The 21,883-nt window shown below is 39.0% G+C and overlaps 3 protein-coding genes across 8 annotated transcripts; 1 reads left to right on the top strand and 2 right to left on the bottom strand.

The window, feature by feature from the left end:
- Positions 1-498: 498 nt before the first annotated feature.
- Positions 499-4,892, bottom strand: clic3 (CLIC family member 3). 2 transcript variants are annotated; one of them, XM_086300453.1, is made up of 7 exons: positions 4,783-4,892; positions 4,532-4,640; positions 3,981-4,090; positions 2,038-2,163; positions 1,804-1,910; positions 1,537-1,712; positions 499-1,370 (listed from the first exon to the last, which is right to left on the bottom strand). In XM_086300453.1, exons 2-7 carry the CDS (start codon positions 4,565-4,567, stop codon positions 1,206-1,208), a joined length of 720 nt encoding a protein of 239 aa, XP_086156579.1. In that variant the 5' UTR covers positions 4,568-4,640; positions 4,783-4,892; the 3' UTR covers positions 499-1,205. The 2 variants fall into 2 exon arrangements, with proteins under 2 accessions (XP_086156579.1, XP_086156580.1); XM_086300454.1 differs by having other exon boundaries at positions 4,532-4,643; positions 4,783-4,891.
- Positions 4,893-8,637: 3,745 nt separating this feature from the next.
- On the top strand, positions 8,638-13,888 carry fut7 (fucosyltransferase 7 (alpha (1,3) fucosyltransferase)). Of its 2 annotated transcripts, XM_086300450.1 has the most exons (3): positions 8,638-8,949; positions 9,889-9,977; positions 12,452-13,888. In XM_086300450.1, the coding sequence occupies exons 2-3, from the start codon at positions 9,975-9,977 to the stop codon at positions 13,511-13,513; spliced, it is 1,065 nt and encodes a 354-aa protein (XP_086156576.1). In that variant the 5' UTR covers positions 8,638-8,949; positions 9,889-9,974; the 3' UTR covers positions 13,514-13,888. The 2 variants fall into 2 exon arrangements, with proteins under 2 accessions (XP_086156576.1, XP_086156578.1); XM_086300452.1 differs by lacking the exons at positions 8,638-8,949; positions 9,889-9,977 and adding an exon at positions 11,098-11,116.
- A 279-nt stretch (positions 13,889-14,167) lies between these two features.
- On the bottom strand, positions 14,168-17,685 carry pou5f3 (POU domain, class 5, transcription factor 3). Of its 4 annotated transcripts, none has more exons than XM_086300448.1 (5): positions 16,637-17,685; positions 16,407-16,518; positions 16,100-16,233; positions 15,759-15,923; positions 14,168-15,681 (listed from the first exon to the last, which is right to left on the bottom strand). In XM_086300448.1, the coding sequence occupies exons 1-5, from the start codon at positions 17,366-17,368 to the stop codon at positions 15,442-15,444; spliced, it is 1,383 nt and encodes a 460-aa protein (XP_086156574.1). In that variant the 5' UTR covers positions 17,369-17,685; the 3' UTR covers positions 14,168-15,441. The 4 variants fall into 4 exon arrangements, with proteins under 4 accessions (XP_086156574.1, XP_086156571.1, XP_086156575.1 ...); XM_086300445.1 differs by having other exon boundaries at positions 16,407-16,521; positions 16,637-17,684; XM_086300449.1 differs by having other exon boundaries at positions 16,100-16,230; positions 16,637-17,683.
- Between the last annotated feature and the right edge of the window lie 4,198 nt (positions 17,686-21,883).

The raw sequence follows: 21,883 nt of genomic DNA, 5'->3' as shown, positions 1-21,883 counted from the left end.
ATTCCTCTCTCTAACAGAAAACCCTGAAGGAAAATCTCCACCCATCAGTTTATTCCCTGAATCTCAAGAGCAGTTGGGCAATACAGAGGGACAATGATCAGAAACACACCAGAAGTCCACCTCTGTATTGTTCAAAAAACAAAACAAAAAGAAGGTTTTGGAGTTACTTATAGCCAAAGCCCGGACTTAAACCAGGTTGAGATGCTTTGGCATGACCGTAATCAGGCTGTTCAAGTTCAAAAACTCTCATTATGGCTGAAGTAAAACAATTCTGCCAAGCAGAGATGATCATTCCTCCACAGTGATGTTAAAGACGCATTGCCAGTTATTGTAAACACTTCACTGCAGTTCTTGCTGTCAAGGCTGGCACGAACAGGCATTAAGTTTAGGGGGCAATTACTTTTGTATATAGGGTCAGGTAGATTTGGAAAGTGAATTTTACTGCTATATTGCATGAAATACTGCTTCCATAGAAATAAATACATCAAGAGTCATATAGACATGTAATCAATAATTTTATTACCATAATTCATTTGCTATTAACAAAACTGATTAAGTTTCATCCAATGTTTTGGATTCCATGATGATGAAAAATCTGCATTCACCATACAACTTTAATATAAAAACGATTACTCATGACAACTTTAAAGCAAAAATTTAGTAGCTAATAAATTCATATACAAACATTCATGTACCAACATTAGCCACTTTTTCATATTTAACCTTTAATGTATGTCCATAATGTCCATATAAATAGATATACTCTTTCCTTCACCCTCCATTTATGCATTTAAATTAAACCATTCTCATACGGTCACTGCTAATATGCAGTCACTATATAAAAATATGTAAAGAGGAGTTATGTACAGTCATTCATCTTTTTATGTGTATGCTAAAATAATGTGTAGTTTAAAATCTGATTTGAATTAAGTGCACTTAACATTACGTTCAGACACAAAACACGCACGTACACGGCATTTACAAAAACACTCGAGAAACACTAGAGGGAGCCAAAGTCATGGTAACAACTATACTTTTTATAGAAAGTAAATGATTAAACTGCCATTTTTTTTATTGTCCACACAGATGTAATTTAAACAGATATAGAACTTAATTTTCAACATGGTATATCTGAGTCATCTGCATTTTATCTCTTTCTGTTTTTACTTTCTTTAATTTCATGAATGCTGTTTAGGTTCACTCCTCTATTTGCTTAGGTACTGGGCGACAGAATGGTAGGCGAGGAGAATCTCTGAGTCATTTGGGCAGGTGTGGCGAAACTCGTCCCGTTTGTAGGCATTCTCTAGGTAACGTGTCAGACCTTTGAGCTCTGCAGGGATGGCAAAGTCACGGTACTCCTTGATCACCACCTGAGGGAAGAGCAATTTTTACAAATAAGTCCAGGAATGACTCATTACATTTCTCAAATCATCTCTACTATTCAGATAACAGTGAATATTTCTCTCTTCTTCAGGATTAAAAAACAAAACAAAACGAAAGGTTTGTATACACATAGGATTGCTGAATTCTGTTCACCTTGACAATGTTGAGTTTGGGAAGCAAGTTGCAATCTGCCAAGGTAAGGCTGTCACCATCCAGGAAGAGACGTGAAGACACAGTAAGATCTGGGTTTTTGGCCAGCTCGTGAGGGAGAGGAGTTTCTAGATACATGTTCAGCTTCACCAGAGTGGAAAGAAATTTCTTCTCGAGCACTGAAAGAAGTTGCAGGCTTTCTGTTAACCCATGGTGGCTCTTTCCATCATATATATAGCATAAGTGACTTGAAAGTTTCAAAATTCTTACTGTCATTTAAACCAGGATTGGGATTCTTGATATATCCTGAGAATTTTCGGAAGATGTCTTCTCCAACACTGTTGGACTCTTTGTAACGACAGCACAATTTTGGGTGCCTGTTGTTAATCAAATAAAACATTTTGTTAATGTTTGGTGTTGCAGTGATGGGTTAGATATGCAGTGTGTTTCAAGGACTGAAAAGACTGTGGTTCATATGTTTGAAGCAAGATGCACTTTGCTCACTGTGGAGGGGCTAAGGTCTCCTCCAGGAACTCCTCAATCTTATTAGTGTCCGTTTTGACTTCATCATTGTAGATGAGAAAGGGAGGCTGAGAGCCTGGAGCCAAATCCTTCAGTACATCCGGAGCCCTGCAACAGATCAGTGAAGGCTTATTTTGGCACACTTGATCAGAAAGTTAAAATGTTTAACTTCCCAGCCTAAACCAAGCAAATGCTATGGAAAAGCATGCTAGGATCACTTTCTAATGGTGTGTTTTGACACTTCAGTATATATAAATAAAGCCATGCTATGATGACCATTGATGATTAGAGTAATTTCTGGCTTTTTTTTTTTTCAAAGTAGCTGCATAGGTAGAGACCACCCTCGCTGACTTCTGATGCATGCCCAGTGGTTTTTGTTCTATAAGTAGGCCTGAAATATGACAAAAATTGTTCTATTCAGAAAAGAGCTTCAAGGATTACTCCTAATTAAATTTTAAAGGGGTAAAGACTTAATATCCGCTGCGGTTTGTTCTCACTACCAAATGTGTTTTATGGCTATGAATTAGTTTACGAGTGCAAGTGTTCTTCTAGAATCAGGCACATTTACCAGTCTAAATTTGGTTTGTAGTGATTCCTACTGAGTGAAAAATAGACTGACATGATAAGTTTAACAAAAAAAATACAAACACGGGTTTGAAACCATTGAGCTGCTTTTGTTTTGTGCTATAGATTAACAGGGCTTCATTATTTCCCCCTTTTGCAAAACATGAAGAAGCAATGACTGCTGGAGTACAAGCAACCATCTTAACACCTTCTTACAGAATTTTTGAGACACCGGAATGAAAGCTTCCTATTTTTATATGATCTAAATAGTGTATTTTATATACTTAACTTTCATGTTGTTTATGTTAAGTGCAGCATATTTTGCTCCTTGCCCCCTCCCTTTCCGCTGCCTGTTCATCAGAAGGACAGCTTTAAATTTGATGTCAAACCTTTGTGTGGGGGGTTTATTCTTTTATTGTTGGTTTTGGTGTTTCTTACGCCTGATTCTCACTCATACATTGTAAATATCATTCAGCTTCCCGTGTGTGTGTTTGTTTTCTTAAACCTGCAATATCTGATTTTACTGACACTTGGGGGCAGTGTCAACAAGTGAACACAACATTTGTGTTTTTGCCTTTTTAAAAATGGAATGGAAACTGATTTGTTTTAGATATAAACCTGATTATTTTGAGCTTGTTTGCTTTAATTTTGTGTCACTTTTGAGTCAGTTACAACTGTTTGCTGACCATTTGTTTTTCTCACTAGTGTTTCTCAAACCTTTTCTTTTTTTCTTTTTTTTTTTGTTATTGTTTTGAATCTCGTGGAGGTTTTGTGTTTCTTTGCAGGTGTGTAAAATATTTGTTTGCGTCATCTTGTTATTTGTCTTCACAAATATCTCTTTGTACTCGTTTTCAGCATCTTATCATTCGTAACCTATTGCGGTCATTTGTGTGACTGCTTCAGAATCTCAGCCCTTTGGCCTACACCAGGCAGCAGTCTTTTCTGTTCAGTAATCTACCATTTCACATAATAAATTTTTTACCAGTTTTTACCAATTTTTTACCAAAAACTGAATCCTGTATGAATGTAAATAATTTGCCTGCCTATGTTTTATTGCTGTGGCTGTTTCTTGCATAGCATTTAGTGTCCCTGTAACCTTTCCTGAACTCAGTGGGGTTGGTGGAGGGTGAGGTGTTGGCAGGTTTTCATTGTTGGGTGGCTTTTATAATGTAAATCAGACTTTCCTCCCATTTCTTTTACAAATGCAACTCTCTGTCCTTGAATGCAACTTGTGAAAAACAATGTAAATAGTAGTTTTGTTGAGACTACATCAAAAAAGCAGTATGAAGCCAGTCTCCTTTGTGCCCAGCTCTTAAAGATTCTACAAGACTTTTTGAAAAACGAATAAAATGTGCTCTCACCTCTTCATGTCTACAGTGGTCAGGGTAAAGTTGGCCCCTTTTAACCAAAGAATCATGAAGAGTCTCTGACAGAAAGGGCAGTTCCCCACACTCTCAGCATCATAACTGGCCTGACAGACAGAAACAAAGACACTTTGCAGTCACAGCAGATGAGTATAAAACAAGCTTTTATGATCATAAAATTGCACAATTGTACGTGGGTTCTAGTATCAGGATCTAACAAAACCATGAGCACCTACACAGGTATTCTCGTTAAGCCTGCTCTGCTCTGGCAGTTTAAGCTAACTGCAAAGGAATTTCACACCCAGATTAAAAAGCCTATTATTGTAATACTGGTTTGTATCTCTGCCATATCCTGCATTGTATGCTTTACTACAGTTTAAATACACTGAAATACTGTAGTTTGCTAAAGTTAAAAGCTTTTTTTTGACACATTTCTGTCACTTTAGATGTAAACAAACAGGAAAATGTCACCTTGTGTTACCAAGTAGCTGGGAATGGGAAGGGTTTTTGCTTAGACTGTAACACGTCAAGATTGTTGTATGTCTTACCTTTACAAAGAGTTCAATCTTTGGCTCCTCGGCCATCTTACTTTCTCTCCGTCTTTCCACTGATGTCCACGTACCTCTGCTGGTTCCACAAACTGATTTCTTTCTGTCACTGCTGATGAAAGGACAAGGCAGAGCTGTGATAGTGACTGAAGTAAAGACATTTGCAATTTTCTGACACACCTCCTTACCTATTTCTTTCTCTCTGTTTTTAAATAAAGCACACATATATATATATATATATATATACTCACACTGGTGATCACAGCTAGCACTGGATGCAAGACCAGTACTTTATCTTTCCTCCACCTGTATTATTTAATTGCTCTACTCTTCACCTGTTTCTGGGGTTTGTTGTTCTGCCACCACACCTCTCCAGCATTGAGTGGCAGCCTACACCTCCTCTGGAGTTACCAGTCAGACCAGCAAATCTGGATCTGGCTTCACTTCCAGCATATTCTGTCGATGAAATCTTTCTGTCTGTCCAATATGACTCTTTCAGCCCTGGCTTGCTCTTTGTAAATTGCTATCTAGCAGAAAAGATCAGTTAGACAAAAAGGAGTCATCAAAAAAGTGGACTATTTCTATAGTTTCAAGCTTGCTTACTTTCAGTTCAGTTAATTTAAACTTTATTCATCACAAATCACAACAACAGGTGCCTCATAACGCTTTATATTGTAAAGTAAAAACCCTACATTAATAGACCAAAAACAGAGAAAACCCTTGCAAATCATATGACACCAAGATGTCTGTCTCCTGAATCCAAACTGGAAGCCCAGAGAAGAGGGGCCTGAAGGCTCTGCTTCCAGTCTATTGCTAGGAACCACGAGTAAACCAGCAGTCTGAGAGCTAAATGCTCTAATGGCATTACACAATACTATGAGGTCTTTAAGATAACACGGGCCTGATTATTCAAGACAATGTATTTGATGACAAGGATTTTAAATTTGATTCTGGATTTAACAGGGAGTCAATGAAGAGAATCCAGTATAGGAGAAATCTGCTCTGTATTTCTAGTCCCTTTCAGTCCTTTAATTAACTGCAGCATTTTGGATCAACTGCAGGCTTCCAGGGAGTTTTTAGAACAGCCTGATAATAACGAATTCAATTGTCCAGCCAAGAAGTAATAAATGCACAAACTAGTTTATCAGATAGGACGTTTCTAATTTTAGAGATATTGCACAAATAGAAGAAAGCACTTCTACATATCAGGTTAATATGCACAAGGACATATCCTGGTTAAACATGACTCCAATATTCCTGACAGTGTTACTGGAGGCCAAGGTAAAGTCATCCAGAGTAAGAATCTGGTCTGATACCACCTTTCTAAGTTTTTTAGGGCCAAGTGCAATAACCTCAGGTTTAACTGAATTTAGAAGAAGAAAAGTTGAGGTCATCGAGGTCTTTATGTCTTTAAGATATTCGTGCAGTTTAACTAATTGGTGTGTTGTATCTGGCTTCATTAATAGATAAAGTTGGGTGTCATCTGCATAGCACTGAAAATGAAGGCTATTCCTTCTGATGATACTGCCTAAAGGAAGCACATATAATGTAAACAGAATTGGTCCTAGCACTGAACCCTGTGGAACTCTATAATTAACCTCAGTGGGTGAAGAGAGGATTCTCCATTTACGTGAACAAATATGTATATAGATATGATTCAAACCACTGCTGTGCAGTATCTTTAATACCTACAGCATGCTCTAATCACTGTAAAAATATATTATGGATTACAGTGTCAAACACTGTACTGAGGTCTCAGAGGACACTCACAAAGATGGGTCCACTTTCAGGCCATAAGAAGATCATTTATAACCTTCACTAAAGCTGTTTCTGTACTGTCATGGGCTCTGAAACCTGACTGAATCTCTTGAATTAAACCATTGCTCTGCAGATGATCAGTTAGCTCTGTAACAACTACTCTTTCATGAATTTTTGAGATAAAAAGGAAAGTTGGAGATTGGCCTATAATTAGCTAAACCATCTAGGTCAAGTGATAGGTTTTTAAGTAACAGTTTAACTACTGCCAGCTTGAAGCCCTGTGGTATCTTTCCAATTAATAGAGACAGGTTGATCATACTTAAGACTGAAACATTAATTAATGGTAGAACGTCTTTGAGGAATCGACTCTAAAGGACATATTGATGTTTTGGAGGAAGGAATTACAGTTATCTCACGGAGCAAAGTTTGAAGTATATCACATGCTGCTGGAACATCAATAGCATGGTGCAGTAGTTTTCCAAAGGATGTTTTGACTGCTTGTGGCTGCTTCCCCATGCTATAAAGAAAAATTCTCCACTAGCTGATGAGTCACATTTTGCACACTGTGGTACCCTCACAGTGGAACTGGAAAGAGGGCTATCCAAAATACTGCCACAAAGGTGATATTGTATCTTAAATATCATTGTTGAATTTATTATTCAACTCTTTTTTTCTTTTCTTTTTGGCCACATTATTTTCTGCATGCTTTCCATTTCAGATATAAATTAAGCAGTTGCACTGAAGACATTTTTAGACCCAGTGTTTCCCATTCAGTTTGATATGTTTATATTGGACATTTTCCACAGCTGTTTCTAGTTGTCGATCTGCATTCATGACTGAATAAAAATGCTCTTGTGTAACAAGCATTCACCACCGAGACTTGTGTTCCGGTTGGCAAGAAGAGAAAGAAACACCCTCAAGGATGTAAAGAGAAAAAAATGGTGAAAGCTGAATGAGTGAGATAACATCACTAGAAAGAAGCAGACTGCTGTAGCTGTGACACAACCCCTACAACATTGTATTATTCCACAGGCGAGGAAGACTGAGGAAGGAAATCATAAGGGTGTGACCTGTCTTTATCAGTCATCTGTGACTTTTTGTGCTGTGAATTCCATAAGCTGATTTCACACACTCAAATACATGTTGATGAAAGCAGTTTAGTGTATTATTTTGTCCAGGATCGAACAGGATGTTGTTCTGCTTTTGAAACACTCGAATATTCTTTGAATAAATTCTTCAACAATTGAAACTAAATTGTCATATGTGCAACAAATATGGTGTAAAAACAGTTTTAACATAAGCACAACATAAACCAAATATGTTATATAAAACATGGTTTTACTAAAGGGATGGCATATTAAACATACATGCGATTACCATTATTTACAGGGTATGACTATGACTATGATGTTCCTTTCTCACATTGCTTCATCTGAATTGGTTGCACAAGCACAAAGATGGACTTTATTTAGTATTTGATAATCTATGAGATTTAAATATACTTTTAACCATTTTAAAATCCTATTTTTTGTACCCTTTGACAATTTAAAGGTGAGACAAACAGGTCAAGAGGCTACTGGGAGAGGAAAACAGGTAAAAGCAGTAAAGGTGGTGCACTGAGGTGGCGACTGGGAAATGCAGGACAAGCTTATACACAGATAAGAGTCGGGTGATTGGGACTATTGTAAAGGAAAATTTGTAGTTAAAAGAGGCAGATAATTTCTTCTCCATGGGGTCCAGAAATCCCACTGGGAGCCACCAACATGCACAAGCTTGTTGAGCTAGTGATCTGCTCACAAGAAGACTAAGGATGACCTCTACTGCTCAAATTTAAGATTACACAAGATGGAAAAATTTTTGCAGCAACACAGGAGATCCAGCACACCAGTGCACATAATTACATATTCACAGATACACTGTTACAGATTTTAAACTACGACTACACTATCTGCAATTCATTCTGGATCAAATACAGATTTGTTCACCACTTCTTGCCACTGCTTTTTCATTCCTTAGCACTAACAAACCACAAGTGATAATCAGTGACAACCAGGCATGTATATGTAAATAATACTCTAAATATATCTAACATCTTGCTGCATGTTGTCTTTTGACCACTCACTGATGCAAACAGAAACATGATGTTTCTGATACAGGCCCTTTCTCTTTTGTTTTGTTTGCAAAATATTTCTGCACAGTAGTGCCGGTGTTGGTGTTCTTCCCCCTACAGCAGCTTCCCTGATTGTAACTCAGTCTTGTGTGAGCTCCCTTGTGTAACCCCCATCTTCATATGTCATGCCTGACACTTCCTCTTTTTTATAGCCGTGCACACATGCAACGAACTCGTCTTGGATATGCTCCATTTTTTCTCATAGAGTGAGGGTTGCCACAGACATAAAAGAGAAAGAATGTTCCGCACTTACCAGAAGGCAGGAATTTAAATGCAATGCGGAGTTAGAAAGAGGGTGGGACAATGTGGACCTTTTTATGTAAACACATATTCAGCAAGATTTCAGAAAAGCCACACCTACGATTCTTTAAAAGGCTTTGTGTTTTTGGTTTTCTAACACAAGTTTACCATCGTGTTTCTGCTGGCAACAAGCAGAAACAATATTCATGGTGATTGAAGAAAGAGAATAAACCACTCATCTCATCATCAGGTTAGTGGAGGAGGTTTGGGGTTTTGCCTTTCATATGTCTTTCTGGTCAGTGTGGTTCATCTAAAGAAATTTCTTGCTAAGCAAAATCTTGCTAAATCTTTATTTGTTTGCTTGCTTATTTAATCTGCCAGCTTGCATTTCATTGACTGCTAGAAATAAATAGAAACATGCAGGTTTAAAAGTATAGGGTCACCAGCCAGTGACAGAACAACAAAATCTTTTACAACATCCTGTAGTTGATCTTTAGGTCTGAACTATAGACATGGCCTGTTTCTTAAGAATATTGCTATTTAAATACACTTGTTGACATAGATTTTGAATAAAAATATATATAATGTATTAAGGATATATACAAATGTTTTTATGAAGGAGGCTCATTTGTTCTATTTGTTTTTCCAAACATGTGCTTTCTTCCTCTGCCATGCAAATGTAAGGAATAAATTTGTGAAAATATTTCTTCAGGAGTTAGTGTGGGAAGTCATTTTAAATGTTGCTCTTCTTCATTTTCAACAAACTGAAACCTTGTAGTTTCAGGTCTTACATATTGCAAAATCCCATTTCCTTAAGTCTGCATCACATTGTACTTTCTAAAGACAAAGACAGGTTCCACAGAAAGACCACACCGTTTAAGAAAGGTAGAGCTTTTAAATGATATAGGCCTTTAGTTTAGAATTTAATATGCAATGTCATGCAATGCAAAAACAGGATTAACTAAAATATTTGAATTGCATTCGTTCGAGCTTTACACCAGGTGATTTGTAACTCACTTTGTGTCATTTGTGCAACTGCTTGATTCTGTCTTTTGAACATGAGAGGAGCGATTAACCAAATAACAGCTGGAAGATAATAACAATGTGTTTTATACACATGCAAATACTGACTGAAAGAGATTTTCCCCTTCTTATAAAGTAATATTTAATTTTTGTTTTGTTCATATAGAGCAAAGGACAGGCAAGGTGCTGATCTGTGTAGGAGGTGGTGAATCGTGTTCATACTGGAAGCCACATGTGAAGTTAAAGTCCCTAATGGTGAGTCCTGAACACAGTCACTACTCTACCCAAAACTGAATACAACACACTTTTATTTACTTTAAGAGAGACTTCTGATTTTCCATATAAATTTACAAAGTTACCTTGTGAAGAAAGTGCTTCTTTTTTCAGTTTCTCCATAGTTTGATGAGGTGTTGGTCACTTAATGAAAGACCTAGGCTCTATTCTGAGAAGCAAGTTTAGCTCTGACATTGTTAAGCCAGATAAGAAGAAAACCCCAACATTCTGCTCCAGAAAAAGTCAGTTACTAGGTTAAAAGAATCTGTGGACTAAATCTGTTCACTGGCAGGTTTTCAGCAACAAACTCTGAATTTCTGTCTGACTGCCACGCCACCACCACAGCTGAATCAGTGACTGCTTGTTTCACTTCTTCAGTCATAAAGTCCCTGGCGAACCTCAGAGCAATGTGAATTCGTTTCCAGAAGCTTACAGGTTGACAAAGACCGAAATCTCAGTTAGACGTTTGCTATTTTTTGCACTTAACACTTTTGCAATGATTTAGTCAGCAATAACAATGGTATGAAGTCTTGTTTTCACCACTGAAAAAATCAAAACATATTTTCTGCCAGTTAAAATTTTGAGATAATAAATCATAATGTAGTGTAACACATAATGGAGATAATAACAGAAGTTTCTGATGCATGTCTGGGTTTTGATAGTTTTTTCTTTTTGTTTTTGTTTTTTTTAATTATTCATTCATTCATTCATTAGCTGAAACAAACTTCCATAGGATGGAGACAGCGATTATGTCACTAATTTATTATTTGAATATCTTTAAATATTGTTTATATTAATTCTATTTAAAGCTTTAGCTTTAACACGTTGATCACTAATCAGTCATTTGTCAGTGAGAAGGAGAAAAAAAATGCCTGTCACAGTTGGATCTCGATGTGAATATTTGAATGAAGATGAGGCTGAAATGACTTTAAGACTGTAACATCATTAAATGTTGCAGGCAGTCTGACTGTGTTGTGAACATTTCAGGTTGGACTTTGTTCATAGATGTACTGAGGCATCTACCCAGAATGGGCTCTGGTAGAAGGTATCATTGGCAAACCAGGTGGAAAACCACTTGCACAGCAGGATTTAAAACAGATAAGCATCACTGATATTTTATGGTATGCTCCTGAATTTCTGAGTTTCCAGACAGAATTAGAAACTAGAATGCCTCCTCAAATTTGATTTCCCCAAAAGGACGCCAGTGACCGTAAACAGATGTAAACTGTGAAACTTTTCATTGGAACTGCCATTGTTCTCCATTTGTGACTCGCTAAAAAGAGCACTGACCAAGCTGTGGCTGTAAGAGAACCATCATCTGTCACTGAAGGTTGAGATTAGATCAGATTAGAAATATTTACACAGAGAAACATTAAAGCAAAATTTTGTTTTTCTCTTTGTTTTTTCTTTAAATCTCACTAAGCATTTAAGTAAGTTGGTAACATCCCATCGTTTTACTATTACTTTAAATTAAAACGAACATGGTGATAAACTGTAGCAAAAAACTTTTTTTTAATTTATTTACTTGTTTTTTGTTTTTCATTTGAGATGGCAACAAATAGTGTATCCACCGTAGTTTTAAGATAAACATCATTGTCCACACTGATGCATATTCACATCCTTCGGTCTGCTGGGTTTTAATCGGAGACTCTGCTCTTTATTTACCCATTACAATGGTGAATCTGTGGTCTGGGACCTCCGCTGTAATGCTGTGCTATACTGCAATTAAACAGACGTGAAAGTCAAAAGAACATGGTTCAGAAATTATTCACAGTGCAGGTTTGAGGTATATTTTTTCTTTTTTTAGTGGGCTACATACTGAACCCTAGAAGATAGAAACAAAGTATTGATCACGCTACCATCAATTTGATACCAATACCAGCATGGCTATTGGTAATACTGAAATTCAGATTTTCCCACCTCGACTCCGCTGATGATGTCTTTCTTCCTCTGGTCAGGCACGCCTTAACACAGAATTGAATATACACAGAGATGATTGACTTAGCACTGATAAGCCTCTCTGGAACCAAAAGATAAAAAGACTTTATCAGAATTAATCATCTTAGATTGACTTTTTAAATATAGAGTTTTGTGAACATGTTTCCTGGAAGAAGCCTCTGGTGTCTTAACAGATGACATAAAGGGATAAGCGCTAACATGTCTCGTTCCAGGAAGTTTATAATGACGTCCGTGCAACACCTTTTTTTAACCTGTGAACTGTGCAGAGTGCAAAAGGAAGAATTTAAATATGCTCAGTTTAAGTGGACCTTTAGAAGGATGCATTTACTGAAAATGTGAGGGATTATATTTAGGTAAAACAAAACAGATCATCCTTGAAGTCTATGCAGCATTCAAGAAAAAAAAACATGCAAGTAATGTCTTTTCTTTATATATCTGCTCAAGGCAAACAGTGAAGCAGGAAAAAAACTGATGTGTTCATTCTTTTCTTATGACAGGGGTTTCACACCAAAAAAATACGCAAATTGGTGAAGAGGCTAGTCATCCTCTGTTTTTTACCACTGTGTCTCTTCAGTGGGTGGCTGAGTAGCTCTGTAAAACCTTTACATCATGACAGCAGAAGTAGAAATGTGACCGTCCTGCTGTGGTATTGGCCCTTCAGCAGATCATTCAGCCTGAAGGGTGACGTTTGCTGGGATCTCTACCGTATCCCTCACTGTATTCTGGTGGACGAGCGCTCCTACTTCCCCTCTGCGGATGTAGTGGTGTTCCACAACAGGGAGCTGCAAGTGGGCCTCCACAAGTTGCCTACTAACATCTCACGGCCATCAAGCCAGAAGTGGGCCTGGATGTCCCTGGAGGCTCCTTCTCACAATGGAAACTTACATAAGTATGCAGATATCTTTAACATGACCATAACTTACAGGAGGGATGCTGACGTCAGCATACCCTATGGCATGCTGCTACGGAGGGAGGCTGAAGAACATGTGAATGAAGACAACTCTGTAAACAAGAGCTCTCTGGTTTGTTGGGTGATCAGCAACTATAAGAGCCACCACAAAAGAAGCCAAGTGTACAACAACCTCAGCGCTTCAGTTCCTGTGGTAGTTTATGGGCGCTGGACTAAAAACCGCCTCCCTTCCTCAGAACTTTTACCTACAATATCTCGCTGCTATTTTTATTTGGCTTTTGAGAACTCACTTGCTAAAGATTATATCACGGAGAAGCTGTGGAGGAATGCTTACGAGGGAGGGGCTTTGCCCATTGTCCTGGGGCCACCTTTAGGCAATTACAAAGCTGTGGCTCCACCTCATTCTTTCATCCATGTTGATGAGTTTGCATCACTGAATGAAATGGGAAAGTATCTACAACAGCTTGCAGAGGATAAGAAACGCTACAATGAGTATTTTACCTGGAAGAAACAGTGGAAAGTGAAACGGTACACAGACTGGAGGGAAAGACTGTGTAATATCTGTTCAAAGTACAACAGTTTACCTAAGCACAAAGTTTACTCAGACCTAGATGCGTGGGTCAATGCTAACACAAGCTTAAACATTTGATCAAATTTTACTGTATTTTTTTTTGCAACATTTGTAGACATCATTTCATCATTCTCTGAATTTCTTTGAAAACAGTTCAGAGTGAATGTGAAACGTAAAAATCTGAAAAATTGTATCTAAAAAAATATTTTAGAAATGTGATTGTATGCACACAACTTAAACTGCACTGTAACTACTATGCATTAACAACAATGACTGAGTGATCTGCTACACTGAAATCCCTAGCACTTTACTCCAGTACACTAAGGTTAAAAACTACCTAGTATGTGGAGATATTTAGAAAAGGGATGTAGTGGATATCTGGATAAAGTGTAACCTGCCTCTTGCATTATGGAAATGTCTGTAAACTGCCTCAATGTTTACAATAAAGCAAAACCTGGAAAACTTTTTAAAATTGTCATTTTTCATTGCTGAAGTGTTGAAAGACTCAGAGACCATGTTTGCACTTTATATCCAGGCCAAAACACACACACACACACACACACACACACACACACACACACACCCCACTTCCTTGAATAATATATAACATACATGCACTTACTACACTAATGCCAAAGCTTAGCAGCATGAGGTAAAATTCCCCTGTTTAAATTCAGCTACAAACTACTGCTTACCCTATGATGAGGGTTTATCATGAAAAGATACAAACACTGTCTTTTGATAACATTTATTGGGGGATAATAGGCAATTCTGTAATTATGCATACATATGATTACAAACTTTTTTTTTTTTTTTTTTTAAGTGAAAAATGTCACTATCCCAGATTTTCAATATATTAATCAATTTAGTTTTGCTAAAAACTAACAGCTAATGCCTAACAGTTGTGATTGCACTCTCAGTAAATAACTTCAAGTTGATAATTTCAGCTTGTAATCAACACTGAGGTATCCTGGGCCAGAAATAAATTACAGCAGTACATATTGTTTGACAACTTTAAGCTGATCCTGCTAATAATTTTATTGTCACCTAGGGACTTCTTGATGTATTTTGAAGTTGGAATGACATTTAACATTGTTTTCAAAGTTTTAAAAACACTGAGTAAATAGTAACATAGGAAATAAAAAAGAGAAAGTTGACAGGGTAGTCAGTCAACATTAAAATCTAAATAAAGAGAAAAAGAATCCTACAAGAGTTTCTAAAAGCAGATGGCAACAAGTCACATTTACTGTCGCTCATCTGAGAAAGAAAGCGTGTACAAATAGAACAAGTAAAGGGTTGTAGTATTTGCCAGATTACGTCAAAGGGATTACACTAACACCTACTGAAGCGCTTTTTTTCCCCCTTTTGCTTAATACTAATAACCACAAGGGAGGGGAAAAAAGCAAGTTTGGTATACAAATAAAAATGGAATAAAAGCCTTGTAAAAAAATTTGGACAAATCAATCTTATAAGAGCGCTCTCTGTTGCAGTGCTAGTTTAGACAAATACTACAGATGCTCTCTACAGACATGACACAAGAAGTATTGCACAAGTATTGGCCAAACTGTCAAAAATGAATACTGTTTAAGGAGGTGTCCCTCCCTTGCTTTTCCCTTGTTGGCACCACAGAAAGCCTACCCAGAATTATGCACAACTAATACACCCCAGCTCTTGAGCATTTACAGACCAAGCCTCATTCCACATCTGGTCCATAAAGTCACAGCACAAACTCAAAAACTGGACTCATTGGCCAATACATAGTCATGCAATAAATGCGCAACTCCACATCCCCTTTTGCTATATGAAGTCAAAGTAGTTCATGGTCACAGAACACAGTGACATAAGACATTTCACAATCACCATAGCTGAAACCGGAAACCACTTTGATTTCACCCTCACACAACTCAGATAAGATCAGATGGTTTGATTGCTGCATTTGTAGAGCTTACGAGGCAAGTTGGGCACATTTTTGAAAGGCAATCTGTGGTTCTGGTTGGACTATGGCTTTATCTAGTTGGGTGCCCAACCACTCCAGGATTCAGGGCTTGTTTCATGACATCAGGCCTGGGAAGTTGAGGCATGTAGAGCGTGGGAGGAGGGCCTCCAGTGAAACTGGGCCCTGGGTAGGCCTGACTGGGAATGGGGGAAGGACTCTGCTCATACAGCTGGCCTTCCAATTCCTCATCCAGCGGCAGAGCCAAGCGCTTCCCCTTCTGTCTCCGGTTGCAAAACCAAACACGTACCACCTGCCAAGAGCAAAATAAAGTGTTAGTCAACAAAATGTGAACCACAAGAGACTTGTGGTGAGAGAAGATATGCTTACATCTCTCTCCAGGCCCAGATCATCCGAAATGTGCTTGATTGCTTGAGTGTTCGGTTTGGGACACTTGATGAAGTAGGACTCTAGAGCAGCACGCACTGCCCCCTCCAGACTGGTCCTCCGCTTTCTTTTTCTGGTGTCAACAAAAACTCGCTCAATCTTGTACATCTGTGGAAGCAGAAACGTGTAAGAGGGATGGAGAGTTACTGATTGTGCTCTTCAAGCACCTAAATTTGTATCACTAGAGGATTTGACATATCTGCTTCAGTTTGGGCTTAGTCTAAAATTAAAAGGAGCCCCAGTTTGGCAATCACCTGGTCTTAAACTGGTTGTTTGAAACTTACATCCTGAGGATTTTCAGAGTTCTCCGCCTCATCCAGCCATTTCTGCAGAAGGGGCTTCAGCTTGCACATGTTCTTAAAGCTCAGTTGCAGAGCCTCAAAACGACAAATGGTAGTTTGGCTGAACATTTTTCCTGCTCCAGAAAATAAAAGACATAAGACTTGACGGACACACAGCCAGCTCCCCAAACTGCAGAAGACACTTCATGAGCATATAATATTCATAACCATTTTTAATTGCCAACATTTACCAAATCTGCCAATCCAATCTACTAAAGTCAGATGCAACATAAGATAAGAATAAATTTACCATAAAGGCTTCCCAGTGAAAGGCCAACATCTGACTGGGTAAAACCCAGAGTAATGCGCTTGTGTTTGAGCTCCCTGGCAAACTGCTCCAGCTCTTCAGTGGAAACAGTTTCCTGCTAAAAGGAGAAAATTAAAAAAAAAATAATCCAAAATTCAAGCGAAAAATCTTTGGCTGATAGGCAGCGCACATTTGCAGTGCTCTTGCAAAAGGTCTACGAGATGAGGACTCACCTCTTCCTTGCATCCTTGATTGGAGGACGCGGCATTTCGTCGGGAGGTGGCCGGCCTCTGCTGCTGGGCCTCAGGGACAACCTGAGGTGTGTTCACGCTGAAATACCCGTTCCCCGGAAGTCCGTTGCTCGGGGGTGAGGGGGACAGCGATGGGGAAGATGTCGAAGACGTGGAGGGAGTTTGACTACCGCTGCCAGGTGACGAGAAGGACCAAAAGGACGGGTTCCAGGTCCCAGTCCTAGCGTAGAATAATCCGTGGGCCATATCGTTGGAGGCTTGTGGAGTCAGGTACTGCTGAATTTTCATCTCGGATGAGTAGTCCTCGCGGGCGACCTTCTCCATCTTTATTTCAGGTAGTTTGATTTGCTCCGCCGTCTCGGCTTCAGGGGTGGTAAGGTTTATAGGCTGGATTGCTGCAGATACGCCAGGTAATTGGCCTGTGTAGTCTGCAAAGGGATACCAATGCTTGGGTTGCCCAAAGTCTCCAGCCTGTAGCTCAGAGGGCCTGTAGTCGGTGGAGACGGATGGGAAGGGGAAAAAGGCTTGAGCGGATGTCGATGCGATACCACTGTAACAGCTTTTGTTGTAAATGCGGCTCGGGTCTGGCAAGACACCATGGGGTACCTGGAAGGAGGCACTACTACCAAAACCCTCCTGACCCAAAAACTGCGCGCAAGCGCTGGCGCGGCTGAAGTCACAAGGCCGGCTGTGGCCCTCAGGACTTTCAGACATCTTCCAAAAGATGAGAAAACCTGGCCGAGCAACAAACGCGCTTCCAGAAAGTGGGGAAAAAGTTGATCTAGAGGTGACTGATTTTAAAATGTCTTATCCGTTTCGGGATCCAAAGGAGAAAAAAATAAATAAACCAGTTCAAACGTGAAGGCCTACGTCTGAATGCAGCATAACTACCAATATCCCAACGGCCTAGTCCATAAAGCTTTGTCCTCCCAAACGCTTATCTACCATCAGGCTCAAATGCGTGTCTGCTCCACAGATTTTTCTTATCAGCGCCACAAGTGTTAGTATCGTTTTACAGCCAATCATCGCCCATTGGTCGGCTAGTTGATTGGGCACAGCTGAAGGTGCATTTGTAAATGACCTTGACTCCTCCCAAAGAGGTGGGCGTGTTTTTTTCACCTGAACTTAAAAAAGTTATTTTTAGCACGGTATTGATACTTTATGTATGTGAAGTACATATATTTTAAAGTTAAGCTAATGCTTAGAATAAACTGATCTACTTGGAAGACCATAAAAACACTGCTCAAAAACCACAGGTCACTGCTCCTGTGAAAAAAACAATTTAACATCCTAACTCGCTCATTTCATACATAAATTATAATGCAGCGTTTCTTTACATTATTCCTCGTTAATGGCATGGCTTTGACATTAAAATTTCTCACACACAAGCTTCAGTGTGGCCTGAATCAATGTATTTAAACAAATACCAATGTCATCCCGAGTAGCTGATGAAACAAATTAACCTAATGAACCAGGCCGAATGTAATCGTAAACACATTGGGGTCGGGTACTTTTTAACTCTAACAAACATAAATTGCTCATAAATTAGGCAACACTTGCATAATGGAATGAAAAATGGTTTATGGCTACTCGAAATAAAAATTTTCCCACCCATTGCAGATAAAGACATGTTCTATCTTGTTGTAGTGAGAAATTATTCATGTCCGTGGCACCTTTTTTTACAAAGTGTATGTTTTCAATTGTGGATTTTTTGTTTGTTTGTTTGTTTGTTTTTTGTCTTCTTCTTCTTAAAACAACTGAATATAACTTTATTCAGAACTATCAGTTAAAAATCTGTATTTGAATTAGAGGATTGTGTTACCGAAATAAAAGACAGTCTACAATTTTTATGATTGTTTAAAAAAACCCAGATAAAAATGCGATTATGCATAAGAGTTTACATACTGGGATAAAAGGATAAAGGAAAAGGCTACAGTTGCCAAGGTTATGGCTACTTTTTTATATTAAGCTTATTAAAACATTCGGAATGGAAAAAAACAAGCTTAACCATAAAACAATCCACAGCACTCGATTGAACTTCTCCCATTCACCCCCTATCAATGGCTATTCAAAAGCCCAGTACAGATGCGATCCCCCAGCGCGAATAGTTGGCCGCAGATTGCGGCAGGAAGACGCACTGCGGGAAGGGAGTGGGGGGTGCAATTGTACGACGAGGCCCCGGGGGCACCCCGGGGATTTCAGATCCCGAGATGCGATGGTCGGCCATTAGCTCCTTTTCACGTTGAAACAAAAAGTCCTCAACCCTTTGATTCCAATCCCCACACCCATCAACCCCCTCCCCAACACCCCCATCATCTGAGACACTATCCTGAAGTTTCGATGGAAGTTTCCCCCTAGTCTGCATGTCCCACTGCAGGGATTAACTGCAATATGACCAAAAGGTGTAAAACTGGTCAAGCTGTCTGCAGGCTGTATAATCAAGTTCTGCTGGAATATAGGTTGCATGTGTAGCGCCATGTGTAACATTTTTTCTCCTTGTGGCTTGAGGCCTTACCCCCCCCCCCCCCCCCCCCCAAAAAAAAAGAAAAAGAAAAAAGAAAAAACAGTAAAACACCTCAAACTCATGTCATTATATTCTTGGTGGTTCATGTGCTCTAGTTTAAGACGTTCTTGCAAACAAACAGAATTTCTTCTTTTGGAACTTCTGAAATTAGCTCATCACACTACATTATAACCAGCAGATGAGCACTTAACACACTTTCGGAGAGAAGTCAGTGGAGTAAAGGACATCAAATACCAGCTATACAAGCATTGTTCTGGGTACATGGACTTGGGGGAATAATTGTTATGCAAAAGACAAACACAGCAAGAGAGATAGGCTGGGCTAGAAAGAGAGAGAAAGGCACAAGAGAGCGCAGAGCTCTCAGGGTGCCCAAAGAAAAGGAGTGTTGGTGGTGTTGGGGGCAAGAGGGGGTGGAGGGTTTAGTGTTGAATGGCTCAGTACAGTGAGGAGGAGATGTGTGAGAAGAGTATCCAAGGATTTAGCTGAACCCCACCCACCCCCACCTCCCAAATGTCTCAGATCTTGCCTTTAGTTCTCTTCAAGACTCATCAGAGCCCTTCAGCACAATCAGAGGAGGGGAGAAAGTAAGAGATAAAAGAAAGCCTGCTGATAGGGTGGCAACGTGAATGTGTTGCACATCTCAACTGATCAGATCTGTGAAAGAAACACCTCCAACTTGAGTTTCATGACCCTTACTTGTGAAAGTAAATGTACTTGCTTTTTTTCTGGTCATGTCTTCCTTTTCTATTTGCAGATGCATGATGTGTAAAATGACTCACTTAACAGTAAACATGCACTTCTGGGAAGATCTTTGTGTAATTCCTGCAAGTAAGAAAGAACTTAAAAAATGTAATGAGTGTACCTACAATCTTATATTCAATCTGAGGGACTGCTTTCAGATTGTTGCTGATTTAATTGGTAGGATTCCTAAAATCCACCCTTCCTGTTGAGCAGCACTATCACTATCATCTCACAAACAAGTTTGATGGCATTTTGATTTCCCCCCTAACAGCCCTGCTGTTAACACCCATGTTCACACACCTCCACCCACTCAAGGTTTCATCCGAGGGCTGATGGCAGCCTTCTTCTCGCTGTCCACCAGCGAGCACAAAGAGGTTTACTGGCATTTGCATACATCTCAATGGAGGCAGAAGACTTGACACATCCCCTCCCGAGCACACACGGAAATTCAACCACATACACAAAACCCACAAACCTTTCTCTCCTACCACACACTCACTCACTCACACACATACACACTTTATGGGCGTAGTCAAGGTAAAACAAGGTCAGACAGGATCACTCAGGACTGAGGCAGAGTGGCAGCACTACATGCGTCATACTGCCAGGTTAAAGGAGAATGTATCTGTGATTGTTTAAACTGAGTCCTTCTCTATTCAGTCTGTTATTTTATTGTTATTTCTCCATATTTATGTCGACTATGGGTTAGTTGTTGTATTAGCAGGGAATATTTAGATGTCTTGTGGCATTTCATGAATATTTAGGATGAAAAATAAAGTTGGCTTTCAGTATTGTTTGATTGCACAGATTTTCATTTTTAAAATCTTTGAGTGTCCCAGAAGGTTGTAACATAGATCAACGTCCATTTTTATATACATTTTATCTAAGAGCGCAGTCAAAATGCCAATTTCTGTTATACTAAGTCATCACAGAAGAAAAAATGTGTTGTTGTATTTTCTATGATTTGATGTTTTGTTGACTTGCTCCAGTCAAACTCAAAAACAAATCCTTAGTCTTAAGAAATGGACAAAAGAAGAAGACCCATATTTGATCAACATCTGGATAACTTTCTTTAAAACTGCAAAATAATGCACTGGCTTTGGTAGAACATATAACTATGAAGCTTTAACTTAGTACGCCTACTATGATTCTGACAAGGGGCCACTGTTGCATCTTTGTCCTAAATTTCCTGTAATTTCTTTACTAAAAACACCCAAAAGAAGCTTTATCTGTGAAAATACATAATACTGTAGAAAAGTCTTGAGCCACACCTCATTTATTTTGCTTGAAAATTAGAAATCTGTCGATTGATTAATTGAAACATGCAAGGATAATCGGGAAAATAAGAAAGTGTACTTTATTGATCCCCGTTGGGAAATTCCTCTCTGCATTTAACCCATTCACTCAGTGAAGCAGTGGGCAGCCATTGGGCGCCCGGGGAGCAGTGTGTGGGGAGGGTACCTTGCTGAGGGGTACCTCAGGGTAGCTGTTCAGGGGAATCGAACCCCCGACCTTCCGATCGTGGGGCCACCACTCTACCTACTGAGCTATCCCTGCGTTCTAGTTGAACAAGTTTGAAAGGTAATATTTAAGATAAGACTTTATTGATCCCACAACGGAGAAATTTTTGCATCACCTCAGCTCAGGTACAGATATCAGAAGGAAATACAAAAATACAAACAAGTACAATCAGTGAAAAAAGTAAGATAATACACTATATACAATGGTAGCATACACAGTATGTGATTATGGATATGGTTGGAAATATGGAAGACATAAACTATACAGCTTGACATAACTATTGTACCACTACTATTCCTATGTATAGACATGTACACACACACATGTACACACTAAATATACATATGTATACATATACATACATATATACCTGCACATGTCCATACACATGGAAGGTCCATTATGCATGAAGTGGTGACCATGGATGTTCACAGTGTCCAGTG

The sequence above is a fragment of the Aulonocara sp. 'chitande type north' Nkhata Bay genome, linkage group LG7 (genome assembly GCF_057382095.1).
Source record: "Aulonocara sp. 'chitande type north' Nkhata Bay isolate Kocher_YH1m ecotype deep benthic linkage group LG7, A_spYH_male_GT1.1, whole genome shotgun sequence".
In the NCBI taxonomy this organism is placed as follows: Eukaryota; Metazoa; Chordata; class Actinopteri; order Cichliformes; family Cichlidae; genus Aulonocara; species Aulonocara sp. 'chitande type north' Nkhata Bay.
Note: the sequence above shows the minus strand (reverse complement) of the source record. Positions and strands in the feature narration are given on the sequence as shown.

Bases quoted from the DNA above. Each gene is read 5' to 3' on its own strand.
- clic3 (XM_086300453.1), bottom strand. From the start codon at position 4,567: ATGGCCGAGGAGCCAAAGATTGAACTCTTTGTAAAG. The intron at 4,091-4,531 runs GTAAGACATACA...TCTGTCTGTCAG, and splicing joins AGATTGAACTCTTTGTAAAG to GCCAGTTATGATGCTGAGAG. The intron at 1,371-1,536 runs GTGAACAGAATT...CTCTTCCCTCAG, and splicing joins CCAAACTCAACATTGTCAAG to GTGGTGATCAAGGAGTACCG.
- pou5f3 (XM_086300445.1), bottom strand. From the start codon at position 17,368: ATGTCTGAAAGTCCTGAGGGCCACAGCCGGCCTTGTGACTTCAGCCGC. The intron at 16,234-16,406 runs GTAAATTTATTC...TATTTTCTGGAG, and splicing joins TTCACTGGGAAGCCTTTATG to CAGGAAAAATGTTCAGCCAA. The intron at 15,682-15,758 runs GTAAGCATATCT...TGCTCTTGGCAG, and splicing joins ATCTGGGCCTGGAGAGAGAT to GTGGTACGTGTTTGGTTTTG.